Source organism: Rhodnius prolixus, unplaced genomic scaffold, assembly GCF_049639745.1.
Source record: "Rhodnius prolixus isolate KJV_2025 unplaced genomic scaffold, Rpr scaffold_4, whole genome shotgun sequence".
Lineage (NCBI taxonomy): Eukaryota > Metazoa > Arthropoda > Insecta > Hemiptera > Reduviidae > Rhodnius > Rhodnius prolixus.
In genome coordinates this window covers 33,726,172-33,745,394 of record NW_027411614.1, presented here as the reverse complement: position 1 = coordinate 33,745,394, position 19,223 = coordinate 33,726,172, and the positions used below count along the sequence as shown (strand labels likewise).

The 19,223-nt window shown below is 31.6% G+C and overlaps 2 protein-coding genes and 2 long non-coding RNA genes across 4 annotated transcripts in view; 1 reads left to right on the top strand and 3 right to left on the bottom strand.

Annotated features, from left to right (window-relative positions):
• Nucleotides 1-4,269: 4,269 nt before the first annotated feature.
• The window catches only part of LOC141455430 (uncharacterized), a 27,591-nt gene continuing 12,637 nt past the window's right edge, over nucleotides 4,270-19,223 (top strand). The window contains exon 1 of the mRNA XM_074130510.1: nucleotides 4,270-4,500. Coding sequence (XP_073986611.1) covers nucleotides 4,483-4,500 — 18 coding nt within the window. The 5' untranslated portion in view covers nucleotides 4,270-4,482. The remainder of the gene's footprint in view (nucleotides 4,501-19,223) is intronic.
• LOC141455432 (uncharacterized) lies at nucleotides 4,494-10,537 on the bottom strand. The gene is made up of 3 exons (XR_012459266.1): nucleotides 9,994-10,537; nucleotides 7,760-7,908; nucleotides 4,494-7,675 (listed from the first exon to the last, which is right to left on the bottom strand). It is a non-coding gene; the product is annotated as an uncharacterized lncRNA (long non-coding RNA).
• On the bottom strand, nucleotides 13,597-17,557 carry LOC141455431 (uncharacterized). The gene is made up of 2 exons (XR_012459265.1): nucleotides 15,294-17,557; nucleotides 13,597-15,176 (listed from the first exon to the last, which is right to left on the bottom strand). It is a non-coding gene; the product is annotated as an uncharacterized lncRNA (long non-coding RNA).
• The window catches only part of LOC141455428 (sister chromatid cohesion protein DCC1), a 19,238-nt gene continuing 18,162 nt past the window's right edge, over nucleotides 18,148-19,223 (bottom strand). Inside the window, exon 11 of the transcript XR_012459263.1 lies at nucleotides 18,148-19,003. The gene's annotated coding sequence lies outside the window, so the exon portion shown is untranslated. The remainder of the gene's footprint in view (nucleotides 19,004-19,223) is intronic.

The window sequence follows — 19,223 nt, the reverse complement described above, 5'->3', positions numbered from 1 at the left end:
GTGTGACAGGAGGACTCACTTGAGGAAAGAGAATATATTACCAAGCCGTTACAGAATCAATAAAGGAATGATGGACAAACATTGGTCTTCCAGTCAGCAGGAGTCCTAATTTGCTTGGATTGAAGTGTTATACCACGATAACGCCGCTAATGTTCACCACACTTTTATAAGAAATCCATAATCCTAAAGGTTTGTGCGTGGGAAGGATGGTGACATCTATCATTTCCTCTTCAGATTCAATAATACAGTTAAAAAAGATGAAAGATGAACTGTCGAAGTTTGTACGATTTCCATGTAGCGGTAAAACAATTGTGGCAGCTGTGAGAAGGAGATGTTTCCCTGCTGTAGTAATAATTCGACTTTCTCGTCGAACTGTTTCTAGATCTTTCAGAGCATAGAGAATGTTCGTAAGCTACTGAGGAATCACTGAAGTTTTAATTTTCTAATTTTGAAGGTAATTCCAGCAACTGACTGATCTTTTATTTATTAGCTTTGTTTCCAAACTCAGTTAGCTAATATCTTAGCTAAAAGTCATAAACTCTATTAGCCAACCAATTAGCTAATAAATTAATCAAGAAATTAAAAGATTAGTAAATGTTAAAAAGTAAATGTAAGAGTTCTTTTTTTATAAATACAGAAAAAAAAGTAGGAAGGACAAACCTTTACAACAGAGTTAGTTTTTCGTCGAATGTCAAGAAATCAAGTTCTGATGTTTTAAGTCCCTGGTAAAATTGTATCAGTCACCTCTAACTTTAAGGCTGTCAGAGCTTTGATATTTTGATTCCATTTTAAAGTATTATTTTAGAATTCTATTCTTCAGATTTAGTGATTATACTGACCTTTAGAAGCTCTAAATTGTATTAACAGGCGAAATCGTCGTAAATATAATGTTGCTTGACCATTTGTCCATTTTCCGTTGTGGAGAAAATCTATATATTGAATTAGATACAAAGATACCGTTGTGTACAATTCTATTCGCTGTATAAATAAATATTTTTATTGTATACTCATGTCTCACTTCATGCCTTTAGACTCTCTGCTGCAAAAAACCTGCAGCTCTTTTGAAATACCTATTAAACTGAACGATACAGCGATAAACTAAGTGGCTGCAGAAGCCCTTGAAAACCCATCAAAACATTGGGTTCGCCCTACAGTTAACTAGTTTAAGAAGCAATTTTAAAATAGATAATTAGTAATACTGTTGATGATCTTGTTTTCAGCTCAATTCTTTTGACGTCGGAAGAGTTGTCACAAACAAAACACGTCGAATTACTATCATTACTAAGCAAACAAGACATCACGGGCCTCGGTATTGTCCTTGACCGCATGACAGCCTAACTGGTACGGCGCGGTCCTTCAACATGTCTAAACTTCAAAATATTGCTTAACATTGCCTAAACTTATACTTTTTAAATGTACTGAGATTAGTGGAAGAAGAAATCTCTACATTTTTTGCTAGATAACGGACTTGAGAGCAAGTTATGATGCACTGAAGCATAAATTATCTACTTAAAAAAAATTGAAAAAAAAGATAAAATTAAACAAACAAACAAAAATTGTAGATAGCTTGAAAAGAATAATAGAACAACCTGGGCAATTAATTTCTTATTGCTAAAACTTCTTAATATTAAAATTAAGTTTACGATTTCAAAGATACAAAAAATAAATTAAGTAAAAAGCTCAAGTATAAAAGAAACATTTGCAGTTGTAAAAAAATATTTTTACTCTCAGAGATCCAAGTACATTTAGTTCCTGTGAAACTAAATTTCATTGAAAAAAACAAAATTCAGTGAAGCAAGACCAAACCCTACTTGAAGAATCAGTAATACATGAAAAATGACTGGAGAAAACCAAATTTAACCTGACGGATGAATACGTAATTTTTCTAATAAATAAATAATTATCTTAAAGCCTACTTCCTACGGAAAGCATTCACTATCTAAAGAGATCCTGAAATGACGAAATATTATAATATTAGTATTCCTTTTTCTTTCTAAGTAGGAGTTCGCCCACAAATTTTCTGACTTATTGGATGAGGTACAGGAATAGACATTTAAGATGTTGGAGGTAAATTATTTTGATGCGCCATATTAAATTGTTAATAAAACCAAATATTACTAGATTTTTATTTAACAATAAACTTTTTCCTTAGAAAAAGGTTATATTCAGTGGGATAACGAGGGATAAGAGATTTCAAATTATGTCTATAAATTGATTTTGAATTTATAAGTAATAAATAAATTTCTTGACGAATAGCTAAGGTTCGTTTAGTATTTTTTTTAGGAAAATATATTTGTAGGTACTGAACTCAACTTTTAAGAATGCCATGTTGAAATAATGAAAACGTAGTTTATGGATTTGCCCAAAAGATGTCAGGTATCTCTCTACAAGGACCAGACAGAATAAGAAATTATTTTCTTTTCTGAGTTCTTCTGTTTCTGTCCTAACATATCCATTGAAATGTTTGTAAAAAAATATTTCTATCCTTTTTTTTTATTGCTAAACTCTAAAATTTACATAACTTTTATTACTTTTTTAACAACCCAACAATCAGTTATTCAAAAATACAATTGAACTATAATACTGAAGATAATGTATTACTTCAGTAAAAGTCTTGAGCAAGTTGGATTGGCAAATTGTTTGATTTTCATATCGTTCATTCGCCGTCTATTATTTCCATAATTTATTATTGTTTCCAAAATTATTGACATTTGAAATTACAAGTAGCTCTACTGTCTGTAATTTATTACTTGATGATTCAATTGCATGTTATTTATTTGTTGTCGGTCATGTTACGATTTAAAGGAATGGATGTTCTTTGGTTTCTGCATCGATTTCTAAAATATTTTTAGCAATATATCATTTTGTTGTTGAATAAGCATTCTTCAGAATTGCATAGCTTTCCAAATGTATAACAATCTTATTAATAATGTATATTTATATATAAATATAAAGTTTTTGTCGTACTTTGTTTAATATTAAGAGACCTCAGCAATATTGACCACGAACTACTGAAGATCCCATACTATTAAGATCCCATACTTACCAAAAGAATAAATGATTATAATGTTTTAATTTTTTTTTTCCGAGTAGTGCACTTTGACATTCGTAGATCTATTGCATCCCCTACTAGTCCGGCGGCAGATCCTCCTTCAAATAAAGACTTTTGAGAAAGCTCAGAATCTGGGATAGTATTAATAAAATCATTCTTCAACACCTGGTGACTAGCCAGAAATCTAAATCTTCTTTGAGTTACAGCTTCGCCCACCGACAGAAAATTAATTTAGACTCCTTCATCTTCCCACAGTGTCTGCTGATTCTATCGCGTTCCAGGCCCAGCTTTTTCAGGTATCCTATATTCACTCATACCGAAGCTTACTATGGATCTTTTCCGCTGGCAGATCTTCGTTTTGTTTGGAAAAGCAATTTCTTGTGCATAGACATTCCATACACTTTGTCAATTCATAAGCAGACAGGATAAAAGGACACACAAACTTTAGAATAGCAATGTAAAAACATAATATTATCAATAAGCCCTGAAGATAACGTAATATCTAGGTCGAAAGCTCGGCAAAAGTAAAAATAATAATTCTTTCTTCGTTCTGGATTAATGAATCAGTCTTCAAAAACAATGTACAAGAAATTATTAGTTTTAAGATCACCATAATTGGAAGAGTTGGCCAAAGGTAATACCAAAATGAAAGCCATTTATTGAATATTGTAAATAATACATTTAAATATTTAAATCAGCTAACGCTGTGGCTACAAATACCAAAATAATCCTAAAAAATAAAGTAAAAATCCTAATTTTTCAAAAATATTGCCCAATTTTTTTTCAAACTAATAAAATTTAAGCGGTTTCATACTATACAATCTTACTTATAAATACATTCATTTATGATAATATAAACTTGCAAAATAGATAAAAGGTGTTTGCATTTCAAAAATTATTAATTTCTAAAATCTAATATTTCTTCTAAAATTAAACTTTTTTGTCGTAATAATGTTGCAACCACTATAAAATGTTGTAATTAATGATATTAATTATTTATTAATTCTATCTTGTCGTTCGCTGGAGTAATTTTATAAGAATTTGTGTTTATTGTAATAATCCTTAAAATATTAGGAATGTTTAAAGTACGTGAGAGACAAAGAAAGAGCGATAATAAAGTAAGACTGAGGGCCGAATTGAATGTAGAAGGGGCACCGCCCCAAACGCCCCCACTTCCTCGCCTCCAGCCAACCCCTTGAGTATTATGCAAGACGGGTATATAAGTATCTAAGGTTCATCTTTACGGAACACATTTACTTACATCTCTACTGGCTACAAAACGTGCCATTTCATCTAAAGTTTCATTTATCATTATATAAGATTGCCTCCATTCAACCTGGCTACCTGACGATCCAACCAGGACACTTAACTTTAGGATTTAGGAGGAGTTCACCTACTCAGCAGGTTACAACTCCATCCAGATAAACAGGATGACGTGGATGTACAAGGTAAGCTATTATTAGTGAAGTGAAAACCGAAGAATATTAGGGAATATACTGGTGATTTGAATATTGCTTCTATTATCTTGATCTTTGGGCCGCACATCACGGAGTGATCAGTGGAATACGGGCGTGAGTTTGAATGCACCTTACCTTTCTTTCTAGTGAGATGTTTTAGTTCATTCGAGTCATTGTACTCACTAGTTTGGCTTAAATTTTTGTGATCTATTCGTAATTGAAATCTCATCAATAGTGTAGTGTGTTTAGAATAGATTAAAAAAGAAATAAATTGACAAAAAATAGCATGTGTTTCAAGGGAAAGTAAAAATTAGTAGATATTAAAATCAAAACCAATCAGAGAGAAAACTTTTTTATTTTCATTTCCTTAAAATATTAATTTTAATTTCAAATCGTCTATTTAAAGGCCCATTTTCTTGTACAAGGATTAAAAGACATATTTGTGTGAAGTACAAGCACAAATATTCAAGATTTACTTCGGTCCTGAAAGAAGTAATTGAACAAGTATTCCAAAAATCAAATATAAGTTTCTTCAAAAATCTTCATGGTTTCAGTTTTTCTCTCTCATTCAAAAATTTTGCTTTGCAATTCAAAATCTGAGGCGCTTAAGAGTCGGCAAGTTTAATTTTTAGACGTTATGTATGAGAAGGTTTCAATTACAGTAGGAACAATTTTTTAACTGGTTTTCTAACAGATTTTTGCAATTACTGCATTCTGTACAATTTACGTTAGAATTGTAATTTGATCGACTTATTATCAATAATATTTCAATTGGCTATTTATTTTCCATTCTATAATTTATATTTTTCCATTTATCAAGAACATATTGATCACATTCATTGAGTTTGAAGAAGGATTGCCGGTTGAAGATGCAATTCACAGTAAATTTTAAATGCACTTAATTAATATATTTTGGAGCAGATTTTAACTTCACTCTTTTTCTCTCCTTTCTAAAGCAAGACGCGGAAGGGTTACGTTTAGATTTTTAAACTTACCTCCTAAAATTGGAATTAGGGTGGTAGTAATTTATATAAACTCGCATTTTCTCAAACGACAAATTAATGAAGTAAATGTAAAGTTGATATTACATTATTGAGTCTTCATAAGAATCGTTCACAAATTTTGCAGTTTAAATGTGAGTACAGTGACCGGTAGTTTGTAAAAAAATATATATATAAATACATTTTATTTCTAGATTGTTTGGCATAAGTTTTATCACAATAATTTCATTTAAACTTATCGGATTTTACTAATAACTTTCTGACTACTACTAAAACTTGAGTTCATTGGACAGTCATTAAATGCTTTTTGTTGAAAGATCTATTTCCTTAGATTGAATTGAATGTTCTTACAAAACACTTGAAATCGTACTAATTTAAAAATTCATTTAAAATTTTAAGAATATGTTTCGTTTTTGACGATTGCTTAATAAATCTCTTGATAGCATCTTTCAAAATATGTACAGATATATTTTTGCTTTTCAGGGTAGAATTATGAAAAATTAATAATTAATGGGCATAATTTTAAAATACAATAAGATTTCAAAATGGAAATACATTGTGAACTTATTGTATTCAAATTTTTGTATAAGTTAATTATTGACTTGGTAGTTTGAAGCGCTGAATGTGGGACTTAACAAATCCTATGTTTTGGTTACTTCAGTGCATTCCTTAAAATTGCATATTGCATGAATATCACACTTCTTCTTTTTTTCTACAAAAGTCATGCATGATGCTTGAAGAGAAAAGAGGGTCATGTTCCTTAACGTGATCTCTCCCACCACCAGTTGGTAACCCATACTAAACTACACAGTTATACGAATATTATACACACAATCACCACTATTTCCAATAGTAGAAGAAGAGGTGGAGGATATCTTGTCCAGATCGTCCTTGGACCATTCACCAACCTTCAGGATGATGTTTGTTGATATCTTCTCCTACTTCGTCTGCTTTATGATACTCCTCCTCACTACTTCTCTTCAGCATCCACTTGTGTCCACATCACATTGAATGCATGTCCTACCCACACCATTCTAGTCCAGTACCGTTGTTTGCTAAATAATGAAGCAGTTAGCCACAGATCTGGAAGTGGGGCGGTCAAAAATTTGCACTCTTCTCTGAACTTCAGACGATTTGATATTACGAAATATTTTCTTATTAATGAAATAAAATTAGGATATTTTTTTTTAACAATGTTAATTAATACAAATATTATTATTTCGCAATATTCATTTAATTTAAAAAAAGTTCTTTCACAGCAATTATCGAAAAACTGATGATATAAAAATGAATATTTTTATTCGTTTATTGCTTCTTATTTATCCTCCTGCAATGAAATTCTTCAAAATATTAAATCGAAATTCTTCATTACCCTGAGCAAGAAGTTACATACATTTATTTCAACTGTCACATGAACTGAAAAGTTGAATCATCCTGGATGTTGCTACAAAACACACGTTTACCTCATCATTTCTTTCACGTTGCATTTCATTTTCATCTTCCACAATGCTCTCAGAACTTCCAAATATTCATTGTACTTATCCGGATATGTTCGGTGTGCAACATTAGATCAATGAAACTTAAACAAGCCAATTATAACTTTAAAAAAAAGAAGCAGGCTGACCTATTGTCACTGTTTGACGTTCAACAATCAACCTTTGCGAAATTTAAGATAGAATTTAAGAGGGAAGCGGTTAGCTAGGTCTTGCATCTTGCCTACTGCTGGATTATCTTTTCCCAGGAGTCTCATGCTGTTCACTGTCCACAGATGGCACAGTATTTTCAATGACCAATCGGCTATCTAATGAATGGCCTAACTATAGTGTTACACGAATTTGGACAGTTGCTTTTTGGAGGCGTTATAAAAAATAGTACTAGTGATGGAAAATCTCTATAAAACAACTATTAGATATGAAGTGTGGTTTTCATTGATCACAGAGTTTCCCATTATTTATTTCTTTATCCCATTATTGGATGTAGTAATTAAAAGATCAAAGGAGAAGATGAACAAATTTCATTTGAGACTTCTAGATCTTGGGTAGGTGAATCTATATTGTTTGTGCTTGCTGATGAATACTTACATTAACAGGAATCTTCAGCATATTTTTAGTTCCATTAAGGATGACCATGAAGGAATCACATCATGTAATAAGGGTATCAAAGCACTGCGCAGATAATTAGAATCATTAGTAAACATGGCGAAGCAGTAGAACAAATGAAAAAGTTCAAATACTTGGGAGTAAACCTACTTCAATCATTTTTAAGTAGCAAAGTAACCGGACAGGTCGGTGCAGAAATCAGAATGTTAAACTTCAGTAAAACAGTCATCTATAAAGACAAAATTGTCGACATTACTCCTAATCATCACGTATTCCTGTGTGACCTAGACCTTGACAAGCTGGAATCATTTAAGAAAACAGGTCACATACACGAGGTACCAAAGAAAAGTGGAGGCAAAAGCCTGCCATTGACATTATAGAGTAGAAAAGATGACAGTCGAAAGCTCGGCATAATAAGAAATTATGTCTGTAATTGGGATTATTTTTTTCATCCTATTGGATTAATGAATCAGTCACCAAAAACAATGAACAATTAAAGAGTAGTATAGGCTTAGATTGGAACCTAACCTAGTCGCCAATCTCACGTAAATAAACGATAGTTGGAGGTAAACAAAGCGAAACTAAGATTGACGGAGTAAAAGATGCATTTAGAAAAAGTCTGGACGGTGAAGAAGAACTGAGTTCCTTCAGGAGGGAGAGAAGTAGAAATGGCTCTATAAAAAGGCAACTCGTACTGCTGAGACGAGTGCAGATTATGACATGCTTCTTGATATTATAAACTACTAGAGTATCATCTGCACATCTATCCTAATTAAAACCAACATGTCATGTAAAAATATGTCAGCTGTCACGAGATGTGATGGAGTAATCAAAACTTTCCTACCTACTATGAAGGAATCTCCGAAGTGTTATAGACTCTTCAATTAAGTTCTATATGTGTTTCACATTCTTGGTTCTCCATTACAAGTGGAACTCTTGAGAACTGTAAGATCTTGTTTCCTCTTTTTGTATATCTAACATGCTTTTCTCATAGTCAACTTGAGTGAGCGGAAATTAATGACCCATATTTTGACAACTAGATACACCAAAAAAAGGCGTGAGGGATATTAAACCGAAGGACATTTGCTTTACAGCTTCTACTTAGTCTCAGTCACTTTTTTTGGGCTGATTTGCCGCGATTCAAAAATGTTGATTAAATAAAAGGTGCTTGTGACACATACGGCTATTTTTTTTAAGGAAAAATTAAGAAAATCGTAGTACATTAAGGCATAACTTACTCCACGTTGTATGTCTTTTTTTTGAAATTTTGGAGAAGATTATTTACGTTTTCTTTTTGACTGACTTTTATTTTGTCCCAAAACATTCTATAGCGGCTTCTTAAACCACTAACTTGTTAAAGAATTAGATGATCATGTAGCACAGTTTGGAAAACTGGGCTACTCTAAAATTATCGAAGGATTACATATCTTCATTCTGCCTTTTGTTGCAGGAAGTAAATACACCTAGCTGCGATCTACTGAGCAACCTTACATTTTGAAATTTTGATACACTTCTTTGAGTAAGCTTTACCCTAATCACCCTTTTACACGAACCCTATTTTCCTCTTGCAGTCTTTAGAAGAAGATTTTATTTGACCAGCTTTTTGAAACCAAAATTGATCTAGAACTTGAAAATAAGAATTTTTATGATCTTTAAATAGAATAGGAAGTTGATAATATCACTTTTTCTGAAGGAGAGGAAATTTGAAGATTTGAGGGAAGAAAAGTCAATCGAGAGTGTAATTCCTGTTAAAGTGGTAGGTTTTGCTGATAGTTGCTATAGTTTTGATGGTTTTCACTAGTTTGATGGTTGTTTTTCAGGCTGAAAAAAATGCAAATAATAAGCCCAAATACGTCCAGGAACCATAGGTGCATTAAAGGTTGAAGCAAGAGAAAAAAGTTTACAGAGCTCTTTTTTTTTTTTTTTTTTTTTTTTTTGGCGCATCAACAGCTGAGGTCATTAGCGCCCGGAGCTTTTTCCAGTGCACTGACGGCCTCCGGACAGTGTTCTCTCGTTACAGACAACACTGTCCATCACCGGACAGTGAGCTGTAAGAAGCTCCTAGGAAGAGAAAATCTAAGGGTCAGCTGCTGTAATTCCTGTTAAAGTGGTAGGTTTTGCTGATAGTTGCTATGGTTTTCGCTAGTTTCGATGTTTGTTGTTCAGGCTGAAAAAAATGCAAATAATATGCCCAAATACTTCCAGGAACCATAAGTACGAGTACATTGAAGCGTTGACGCAGGAGACAAAGGTTACTGAGCTCCCGTTTAATGCAATCAGTATCAATCTGTACCTAATTAAGAATATCGCTTTTTCTAGTTCACTTCTCTTAAATAGTATATATTAAAGATGTAAGTATTAAATTAGGTGCATTATTTACTTACTTGCCAAGCACGTATCTACAACTCTGTCCTAAGTCTAATACAGCGAGTGGAGAACATTAATTTTGTTTAATAAAAATTCAATTGCTAATTTTAAATCACATGGTTCAAACATTAAAGAAAAAAAGTGTTTGTCGGCAAGATTGCAAAAGCAATAAATGATTTCTTTCACTCCTATTTGCAGTCCTAAAAAAAAACTGTTATTGCCTGTAAAAGTTATGAGAATATTACTCGCTTTCAACCGTAAAACAACTTTAATGTAATAAAAGCATTGTGTGTGCAGTCTTTGAGAATTAGACAGCAATTAATAATAAATTTTCTCATAGGAACATTGCAAAATTTACTCATTAAATTCATTATTCTTGCACCTAATTTAGTACAATTCCCATAATTTTAGATAGGACTAATTTCGTCAAATACATTCACAATCCTGAGGTTACGTGTTCTAAACAACTTACTTTTGCACGCTGAACGCTTTACTTTCTTTTTTTTATTTCTTCTTTAAATCTAAAAAAAAATTAACTATCAACTTCAACCTATTTTGTTAACTTTTTGCTAACCTGAATTCACTATTTCCAGAGGGCTTATGTTGTGTATGTACAGCCTCCTCAGACTAGAGTAATTCTTTCCAATAATATTCATGAAGAAACAATTTTTAGTCGTTATTAGAATTTTTCTGTATTCAATTCAAGCTCCTTGAAGAATGGCGGTTAAATCCTCCATAAGGACAAAAAGAAATTATGAAACGTTGAATAATCGCATCCAGAATTGAATGTTCACTAACAGCCTTGACTAAACTATTCACAATATAAGAGTTTATGATTGTCAATTGACAACAATCTTAAATACAGGAATCCATCGTCTCTGAGCAATTAACTTTTATTTTTCTTATTTGCATTATGTGCAGACTATCACTGTACTTTTATTATAACATACATGTTATCATGCTATCAATACAAGTAATTCTGTTATGCAATTATTTTAATTAATACAAATACAATTAAGCCATAAAGCTTACAGCCATTCATACTTGCTATATGTTTAGCTTAAAACGTACAGCAATAGAATTAATTTTTTTGGAACTTAAATCTCTTTGGAAATTTCACTATTTAATTATAATAATAAAGCCAGATTATTTACTGAGCGTTCAAATCCAGGCGTACTGCTCTTAATTTTTTTACTTCTTAGGAGCCTCTTACAGCTAATCCGTTAATGGGTTAATGGACAGTGCTGGTTGCAGCGTGGGAACCGTAATCGAAGGCTGGCAGAGCTCTAGAGTAAATAAAATTAAATTTTTATGCACCTTAAATTAACAAAAATAATAATAATTATAGTTTTAATTCAAAATATTTGCTCTAAATATTACCTTTGAGACACATGTTCGATGACCGTCTGAGAGACAGTCGTTTTCATTTAATTTCAAACTTATAGCTTCCGATAAATGAGTTCAAAGAACTGATTTTTATTTGCATTTTTAATTTTTTTATGTTTCGGGTAAATGAAAAACAAAACTTTTCCTTCAATAGGACAATGATTGAATAGCAACGGATTATTGCTCTCCCTTCTATCCGTAGCGAAGTCGATCACAAAACAGAATTTAATAAATGAGGTAGTTCGCAGAAAACAGCACAATAATTGTTGAGATTTAGAATGTTTAGATGGTTGGCACAGTTTGATATGAACCATCTTCGTTCTATTCGCCAATAAGGTCAGTGTTCATCGTTATAACAACTGTTATATTCTATATCCTGTATTCTATAAATAAGAAGGCTAAGTAGCCGTGTCAGAGACAACTCCGTGCGCTGACGCCCTCTGCCCTTTCATTACGAACAACGCTGCCCTACAGTAATCAGTAAGATAAATTGCCTTAGAGCTGCACAGGATTCCAGATTTTATTGCAATTTAAAAATAGGAAACTCAATTTGGCAATCAAAGATTGACCCTCCATTCACTGACTGTCAAGGGAGAGAAATTATTTTTACATTATAGAATATAATTTACCTTGGAAATCAGCACAAATTGCTGTATCAAATTACATAATATTAAAGTCATCACACTATTATAAAATAATAAAATATTAAAACATTAATTGTTTGGGGTTGGATTATAAACTTTATTTAGAAGACCATACAACTTACAACTATATTAATTATGACCTTCAATTTGCTCTTCCATCGCGAATTTTACTTTCTCTCACTATTTTTTTTATATTATTATTATTATCATTCTCCACATTTAATTTTGTTTATTCATTTTTAGCAATAAGGATTTTTAATTCTTTCACTTTATTTCGAGATTCATTTACTTTTGAAATTATATTTTTAATCAAAAGCAAGATCAAATTTTTAGCCAATGGATTAGTAGATACATCCTCTGTTATTATACAACATATCAGAAAAAATCATTTTTTCAACTTTAAATATATCTTTAAACTAAACCTAACCGATTATTAATTTTACTTTCTCTTTGGAAGAAAATTAAATTTTTAGACAGAAAATTAACAAAAAATATAAATTACTATAAAAAATGCAAACATTAAAACTTATCTATGAGATAAGATTGTACATAATAATTTTAAATATTGTTCGTCTTAATAAGAATGTGATCGTGTGAATTAGGACCTTCGCAGAATCTTTGAGCAAGCTTTAAGTAATGAAAGTATTGGGGAATTCGCTAAACACAGCAAAATGAGATCCTGCCTGAATTTGTAAGGGTAGGTATAAAAAAGATTACTTTCCAAAGAATGAAGTGATTGATGAAAGAATGTTTAACCATTCGAGCACAAAATAACAATTGCTAAACTTTTATTTGCATAAGAAATTTCGATGCTGTTAGGCGAGATGTTATAGAACATTTTTGAATTATTAAGAAGGTATCTTAGGTATTTCAAGAAAATAACTAATTTGAGTGGGTTGAAATTATTTATGTGACTTAAAAAGACTTCTTCCTTCTTCAGACTTGCTTATTAAAACAAACTTGTCTTCTTTGCATTTTTTACAAATTTGGAGCATGGAAGAGGGAAATTAAATGAAGTCAGAACGTGAATTCAACTTTCTTTGGAGTAATGATTAGAAAAGAAGAATAAAATATCTGACCAAAATAAATGGAAATTTCATAAATAGCATTAAATTAACTCTGTTAGGGGACAATTAGTTGCCATGACCACAAACTAATCTGTAACTTTAGTGCAAACGAATCCATCCGGAAATAAGTGAAAAATCTTTAATCACCTAAAGTTATTCTATGACTTCTCCTCATCATTTGCATTGTAAGAGAGCTTATGTCCATCAAGCAGTTTTTTTGTCCTCTTCTTCTTGTTTTTTATGTGGACCTACTTTATTAATATTAGGAGTAATGCAAGAAGATGTTCCTTTAATCGGTGACTACAACTTTTTAACGAAATAATCGTTTCTATAAAAGTTTGTCTTTTCAATGAAAGCAAATACAAACTCACGAAGTACTTTCCGGTATTGCTATTACGTTATTTAAGTGATCACGTTTTAGAAACTCACTATCAGTTTTGACCATATTGTGTTGTACTATCATGTTTTGCATGATGACCTACGATCTAGAAGTAGTGGTTATATTTAAAATAAATAGAAATAAATAAATTCAATGTAGTCTGATTGTATTTAAAATTAAGTATGGTATTTGCTTGACGCTGATTTCAAATATTTTCTAATGCATGAATTTAATGCAAGAGTCATGAACGTGGCCTGATTAATTAACGACCACCAAAAAAAAGCGTTGTCTGTCATCGATGGCCCTTAAGCACTTTTTCCCAAGTTAATAAAATTTAAGAAATATTGTAGGCAAGTTTCTTGGATTCGAAATTCCAATTGAATTCCCTCATACATTTTTTATTGCCCTCCTTCAGCTAAGAAATTTCTTGAGTGTACAGATGGTAATGCATTAAGCCTGAGCTCTGTAAACTTTTTTCTCTTGCTTCAACCTTTAATGCACCTATGGTTCCTGGACGTATTTGGGCTTATTATTTGCATTTTTTCAGCCTGAAAAACAACCATCAAACTAGTGAAAACCATCAAAACTATAGCAACTATCAGCAAAACCTACCACTTTAACAGGAATTACACTCTCGATTGACTTTTCTTCCCTCAAATCTTCAAATTTCCTCTCCTTCAGAAAATGTGATATTATCAACTTCCTTTTCTATTTAAAGATCTTCAAAATGCTTATTTTCACAAGTTCTAGATCAATTTTGGTTTTGAAAAGCTGGTCAAATAATATATATATGTAACATAATAGGTCAAGAGTAAAATAGAGTTCGTGTAAAAGGGTGATTAGGGTAAAGCTTCCGCAAGGAAGTAAATCAAAATGTAAGGTTGCTCGGTAGATCGCAGCTTAGGTGTATTTATTTCCTTCAACAAAAGGCAGAATGAAAATATGTAATCCTTAGATAATTTTAGAGTAGCCAACTTTTCTGAACTCTGCTTCCTGATCATCTATTACATTAACAAGTTAGGTTTTGGAAGCTTCTATAGAATATTTTGGGGCTAAATAAAAGTCACCCATCACTGCATGTTCAAAAAAAAAAAATGTCTAAAACTCAGGGAAGTTTTACTATCTATCTATACGTGATTAAATTATCTAAATTTTTAATAGATTGTTTTCCACACTCACGTTATTGTGTACATCAGCATGTCCATTTCACCGAAATTATTAAACTGTACATTATATGTCCTTTTGTAGCACTGCTGAATTACCTTAACCGGCTATTCCCTTCTTGAAGAATCGTCAAGTCATATTAATGCTGAATTAAATTCCTTTTCAACTTTAATGTGGAAAGACTTACTGCTTTGATGCAGAAGTTTTGAATAAAATATGAACACTTTGCACTATTGCACATGATTTTCTCCACAGTAGTGGTCAAGTTCATAATTTCCTTAAAATTTTAAAATGCATGGCTTAAATGCATTTACGATACAACTCAGTGACTAAAGAATTTAACAGTTTTACAAGTAAGCTGGCCTCTTTTTTTAACCAAATGTAATAATTTGTTCATGATTTTAAATGCATCAAAACTGTCTGGAAACCTGCATTTACTTTTTTTGCACTTGTATTTTTTATTTTTATACAACGTAGATAACTTTTCAATTTATTGGTGGTATTAAATTCTTCTTTTTCCAAAGAGAATAATCTTCTAAACTTCTTTCCAAAATACTCCGCTGAAAAAAATGAACATTTAAGATATTTCTTTTTAGCTAACAGATGAATGGGGCTACTTTCCACGAAATTTTTATGAATCTTTATAGACGTGTGTTCTGAATTATTGTTAAACTCACCAAAATTAAAAAGTGACGCCACAGTAGACAGCTTCTTCAAGCAATTATCAAAAATGAAGACTTAAAAACACTTTGAAAAAGTTTTCTTTCAGAGAAATTTAATTCCGCAAGACACTATAAAAAAAGAGAGAAAGATATCAACCAATCTATACTGTGAAACAATATAAAACGTTTTATGATGAGTAAATAATATTTTTTAAACCTCTCTTGCGGTCTTAAACCAAACCATGTATGTTATTACATTCACCTTAGTGGCTGCAAAGTTAAGGGTAGAAAATAGTTTGTGTGACAATCAAAATACGAATAATAGTGGCCATTGTAGATCCCAGTCACACACTCAACACAATTATCAGCAAATCCATAACACTACAAGAGCATAAATCTTACACTAACACTGGCATGCTAATTAGTACTTGTGGTTCCTACAATCCTTAACTGTCAGATGTGTCACTTCACAATTCTAAATTACTTTCAGTCTATTTATTATTCCTTCAATTTTGTAACTTTATAGGTATGTGTATAGCAATTGTGTGTGCAATTTACAGCTTGTTATTTCTAAAATTTCCAAATCTGGAAATTTAAATTTATCACTCATTATAAAGCTTTAAACTTGCCTTCAAATTGCATTATATCGCTATCGCATATTACCTATTCAACTTCTTTCAGATGCAAAGTAAATTCGAATAGAAAGTCATTTGTCTCATCTTTCACACAAAATACTGCCTACCCAGAACTAGAGGGTGTGGGAAATGTGTAACCATGAGTCAGCCGAAGAATTGTTATTCCTTCTGTTCAATTTACGAACAGAGGAGGTTTCCATGAAAGTAAGATTTTTCCGTTTTGCCACTTTTTTCTCACGTAGACTGAAAAAATTAATTAATCTGTTAGTTTCAAAATTCATATTCTTCTTTCAGTAGTACGCTGGGCTGGTTTCTAAGCTATCTCTTGATCACCTATCCACATTTCTTCACATAAGAAGTCCAAAATCTATCCAATTTCCTTGTCACTCTACAAGCCTTTGTAAGGTAAAATCTTGTATAATCGGCAAAATATTAGAAAAATTCCATTTTCTACATATCTCAATTTCATCCCATATCTCCAGTTTGGTTTTAGGCTCCACTCAACTATTCGTCGATGCATCGATTAATAGTCACCATCACTTCCTACCTTGAACGAAAGGTGTACAGCTTTGCTGCTACCATTCTAGATCCAAACTAACTTTAGATCAGATTTGGCAATAAGTCTTGCTCTGGAAGTTCATGAGTATTCATTTTCTTTGTGGTCATAAATCAAACCTTCCCTTAGACCTTAGCCAGAATTCTCATTACTGAGTAGCACAAGGTGGTACCACCGTCTTCTTCCATCCAATAGAAGCAAGGCTGCCTCAGAGAAGTACCCTGACAACTGTTCTCTTCATCTGCTAGCATCCTTACCCACCCTCATACCATTTTGACTATCGATATCATCCCACCCTACATACTGCTATAGCCAGAAGAATCCTTCAAAACCATCTTTCAACTTTAGAGACGTTATTTAAGAGACATATGAACAGATGTGTGAAAACGTTCCTTTTAAACCCGGAAGTAATATGTGCTCCGTTTTACAATAGAATTCATCTTCTTCCATTCTCAATATCCGCTACCCTGGGCTTTACACCAACAAACGCCCGACATGGAATCCTCACACAGACTGAAATGAAAAGAACTGAATAACCGTTGTTGATTGCCAAACTATTCCTGTCAACAGTTCCAAACTAAACGATCAATTTATTTAACTTGGGCATAAAATCCATCTGTAGAGTACGACTTCATGGTTCAAACAAATTCAACCTTTCAGTACCTAAAACCATTGTAAACGCTTTTTTGTCTCCAACTTTAATATCACAACTGTCTTACAATCCCATTTATCGCAGTTGCTTATTCCTCTTATAAGAGACTCCTTCAAAAATGTTTTATACTATAAATCCCGTAGCCTGAATTCTCTCTTCTTGAACTCTACAGAAGACCGTACCCATCGCATCAGTGAAGTGGCCTCGTGATCTCCTTTCAACAAGTGACAGTAAAATTTCTTCTTACCGGAGATAAAGGGTTCATTGCATCATCAATTTTATGAACAGTAAGGTTGATGAGTTAGTTTTTTGAAAGGTTTCAATATCTAGAAAACAATTTTCCTAAATAAATCCAGGTGAACACTATTCAAGATGCCAGCTGAGCAACATCTGTCAATGAATCATTCGAAAGTTTTTAGATAACATTTAAAATTAAAATAATTTTATATACAATGTATAAATTATGATTACTTTAAAAAATCCCTATAAATCATATAGAAAATTTCTCAACACTTCATACAATTTAAATACCGTAATTTTATAATTCACGATATCCTTTACGCTCGACATGCAAAAAAAGCATAAATTTAAAACAAAAAATATAAATATACATTCATAAAAACGATCTCACTAATATTGCAAAAATGTAAGTTTTTCGAAATGAATTAACAAAGTGAAGAATGAAAACGAAATAATAGAAAGGTCAAGTACTTTTAAAGAACACACGCTCTGTCATCTTTAGCCGTGCAGATTTACTACTTTATTTCTTGTGCACTATCTTCAACTTCATCACTTTTTACACACCCTAATAAAGCTTAAGTCAACCTTAAATAATTTTCTTGAATAATTTAAATGGATACTATTTTTAAAATGCTTGTACTATGGGTTTAAAATCAATTACAGATTTGCAAACTATCTTATGTTTGATATAAGAACTATAAAATACAAATGTAAATCAGAGAAAGTGATCACAGCAAATAAAAATAAAAATTAAAAAAACTTCTAGACACAGAACGCAAAATAATTTATTTTATTTATTTATTTTATTTTTATTTTTTGTAAAATGACATATTTATCGGTCATTCTATACACATTTCTAAAAAACACACAACAAATCAATTATAAACAATTTAATAATAAGTAATTGGAACGTGGAAAAATTTTGCAGATAATATCAGAAATAAACAGACTCTTACCCACATTGTAAGAATGTAAGGTCATTTCTAACGTAAGTCTTATTGATTAGTAGTTTCGGAAATTAAGTACTTTTTCACTGAGAAATGGATAAATTATTAATAGAAGTCCTAATTCTTTTAAATATTTCGTATCGAGAAAAAGTTCATTCAAAGAATGGATTCATTGGGAGTACTTTTGATAGGTGTAAGTAACCTTCTCTTAGTTTATTCCTCAAGGACTTAAGGCCATTCTTTGTGGGGTAAAAGTCTCTCAGCAATAAGATTATAAAGTAGCCACTTTTTCAATGAAGTTTGAAAATAAAAATGTTGTTTACGCATTTTTTTGTTCATTTTAGAATACTTTTTATTGTAAAGTGCTGATTAGTACTACTGCCAAAATGTTTATTAATGATTAATTTTTCAACTTCCTCGTACTCTTCATAACCGGAAATATTGGAATCGTGACAAAATTTCGAAAGTAATGTAATAACATATACATCCATATAGCAGAATTTCGAAAATGTTCTCATCAGTATTTTATTCCATTTGAAATGCTAACTACTTTTACTAAAAAACTGTCTTTTAGGAGGTAATTGTAGAAAAAACCTGGACGAAGTATAAATTTAAATTTTTGTTGGAGTGCTGTCCTTAAAGAGAATAGGTAGGACCCGCAGGAGTGGAGAATCCTCGCTTTATTTCATTGTCAACTGAAAATATAATAATGGTTAAAATAGTTATGAAATAGAAAAAATTATTGATAAAATAAATAAAACAGTAATAGAAGAGTCCATTTTAGAAGAGTTCTGGTGGAATTGTTACATAATGATTTCATCTAAATTTCTGGCGAGCTGCTTACATTTTATCAAATATCTCAAGTGTAATTATAAAAGTATTTGAAAAAATCGAGTTCTGCATAAAGCGCTTCTT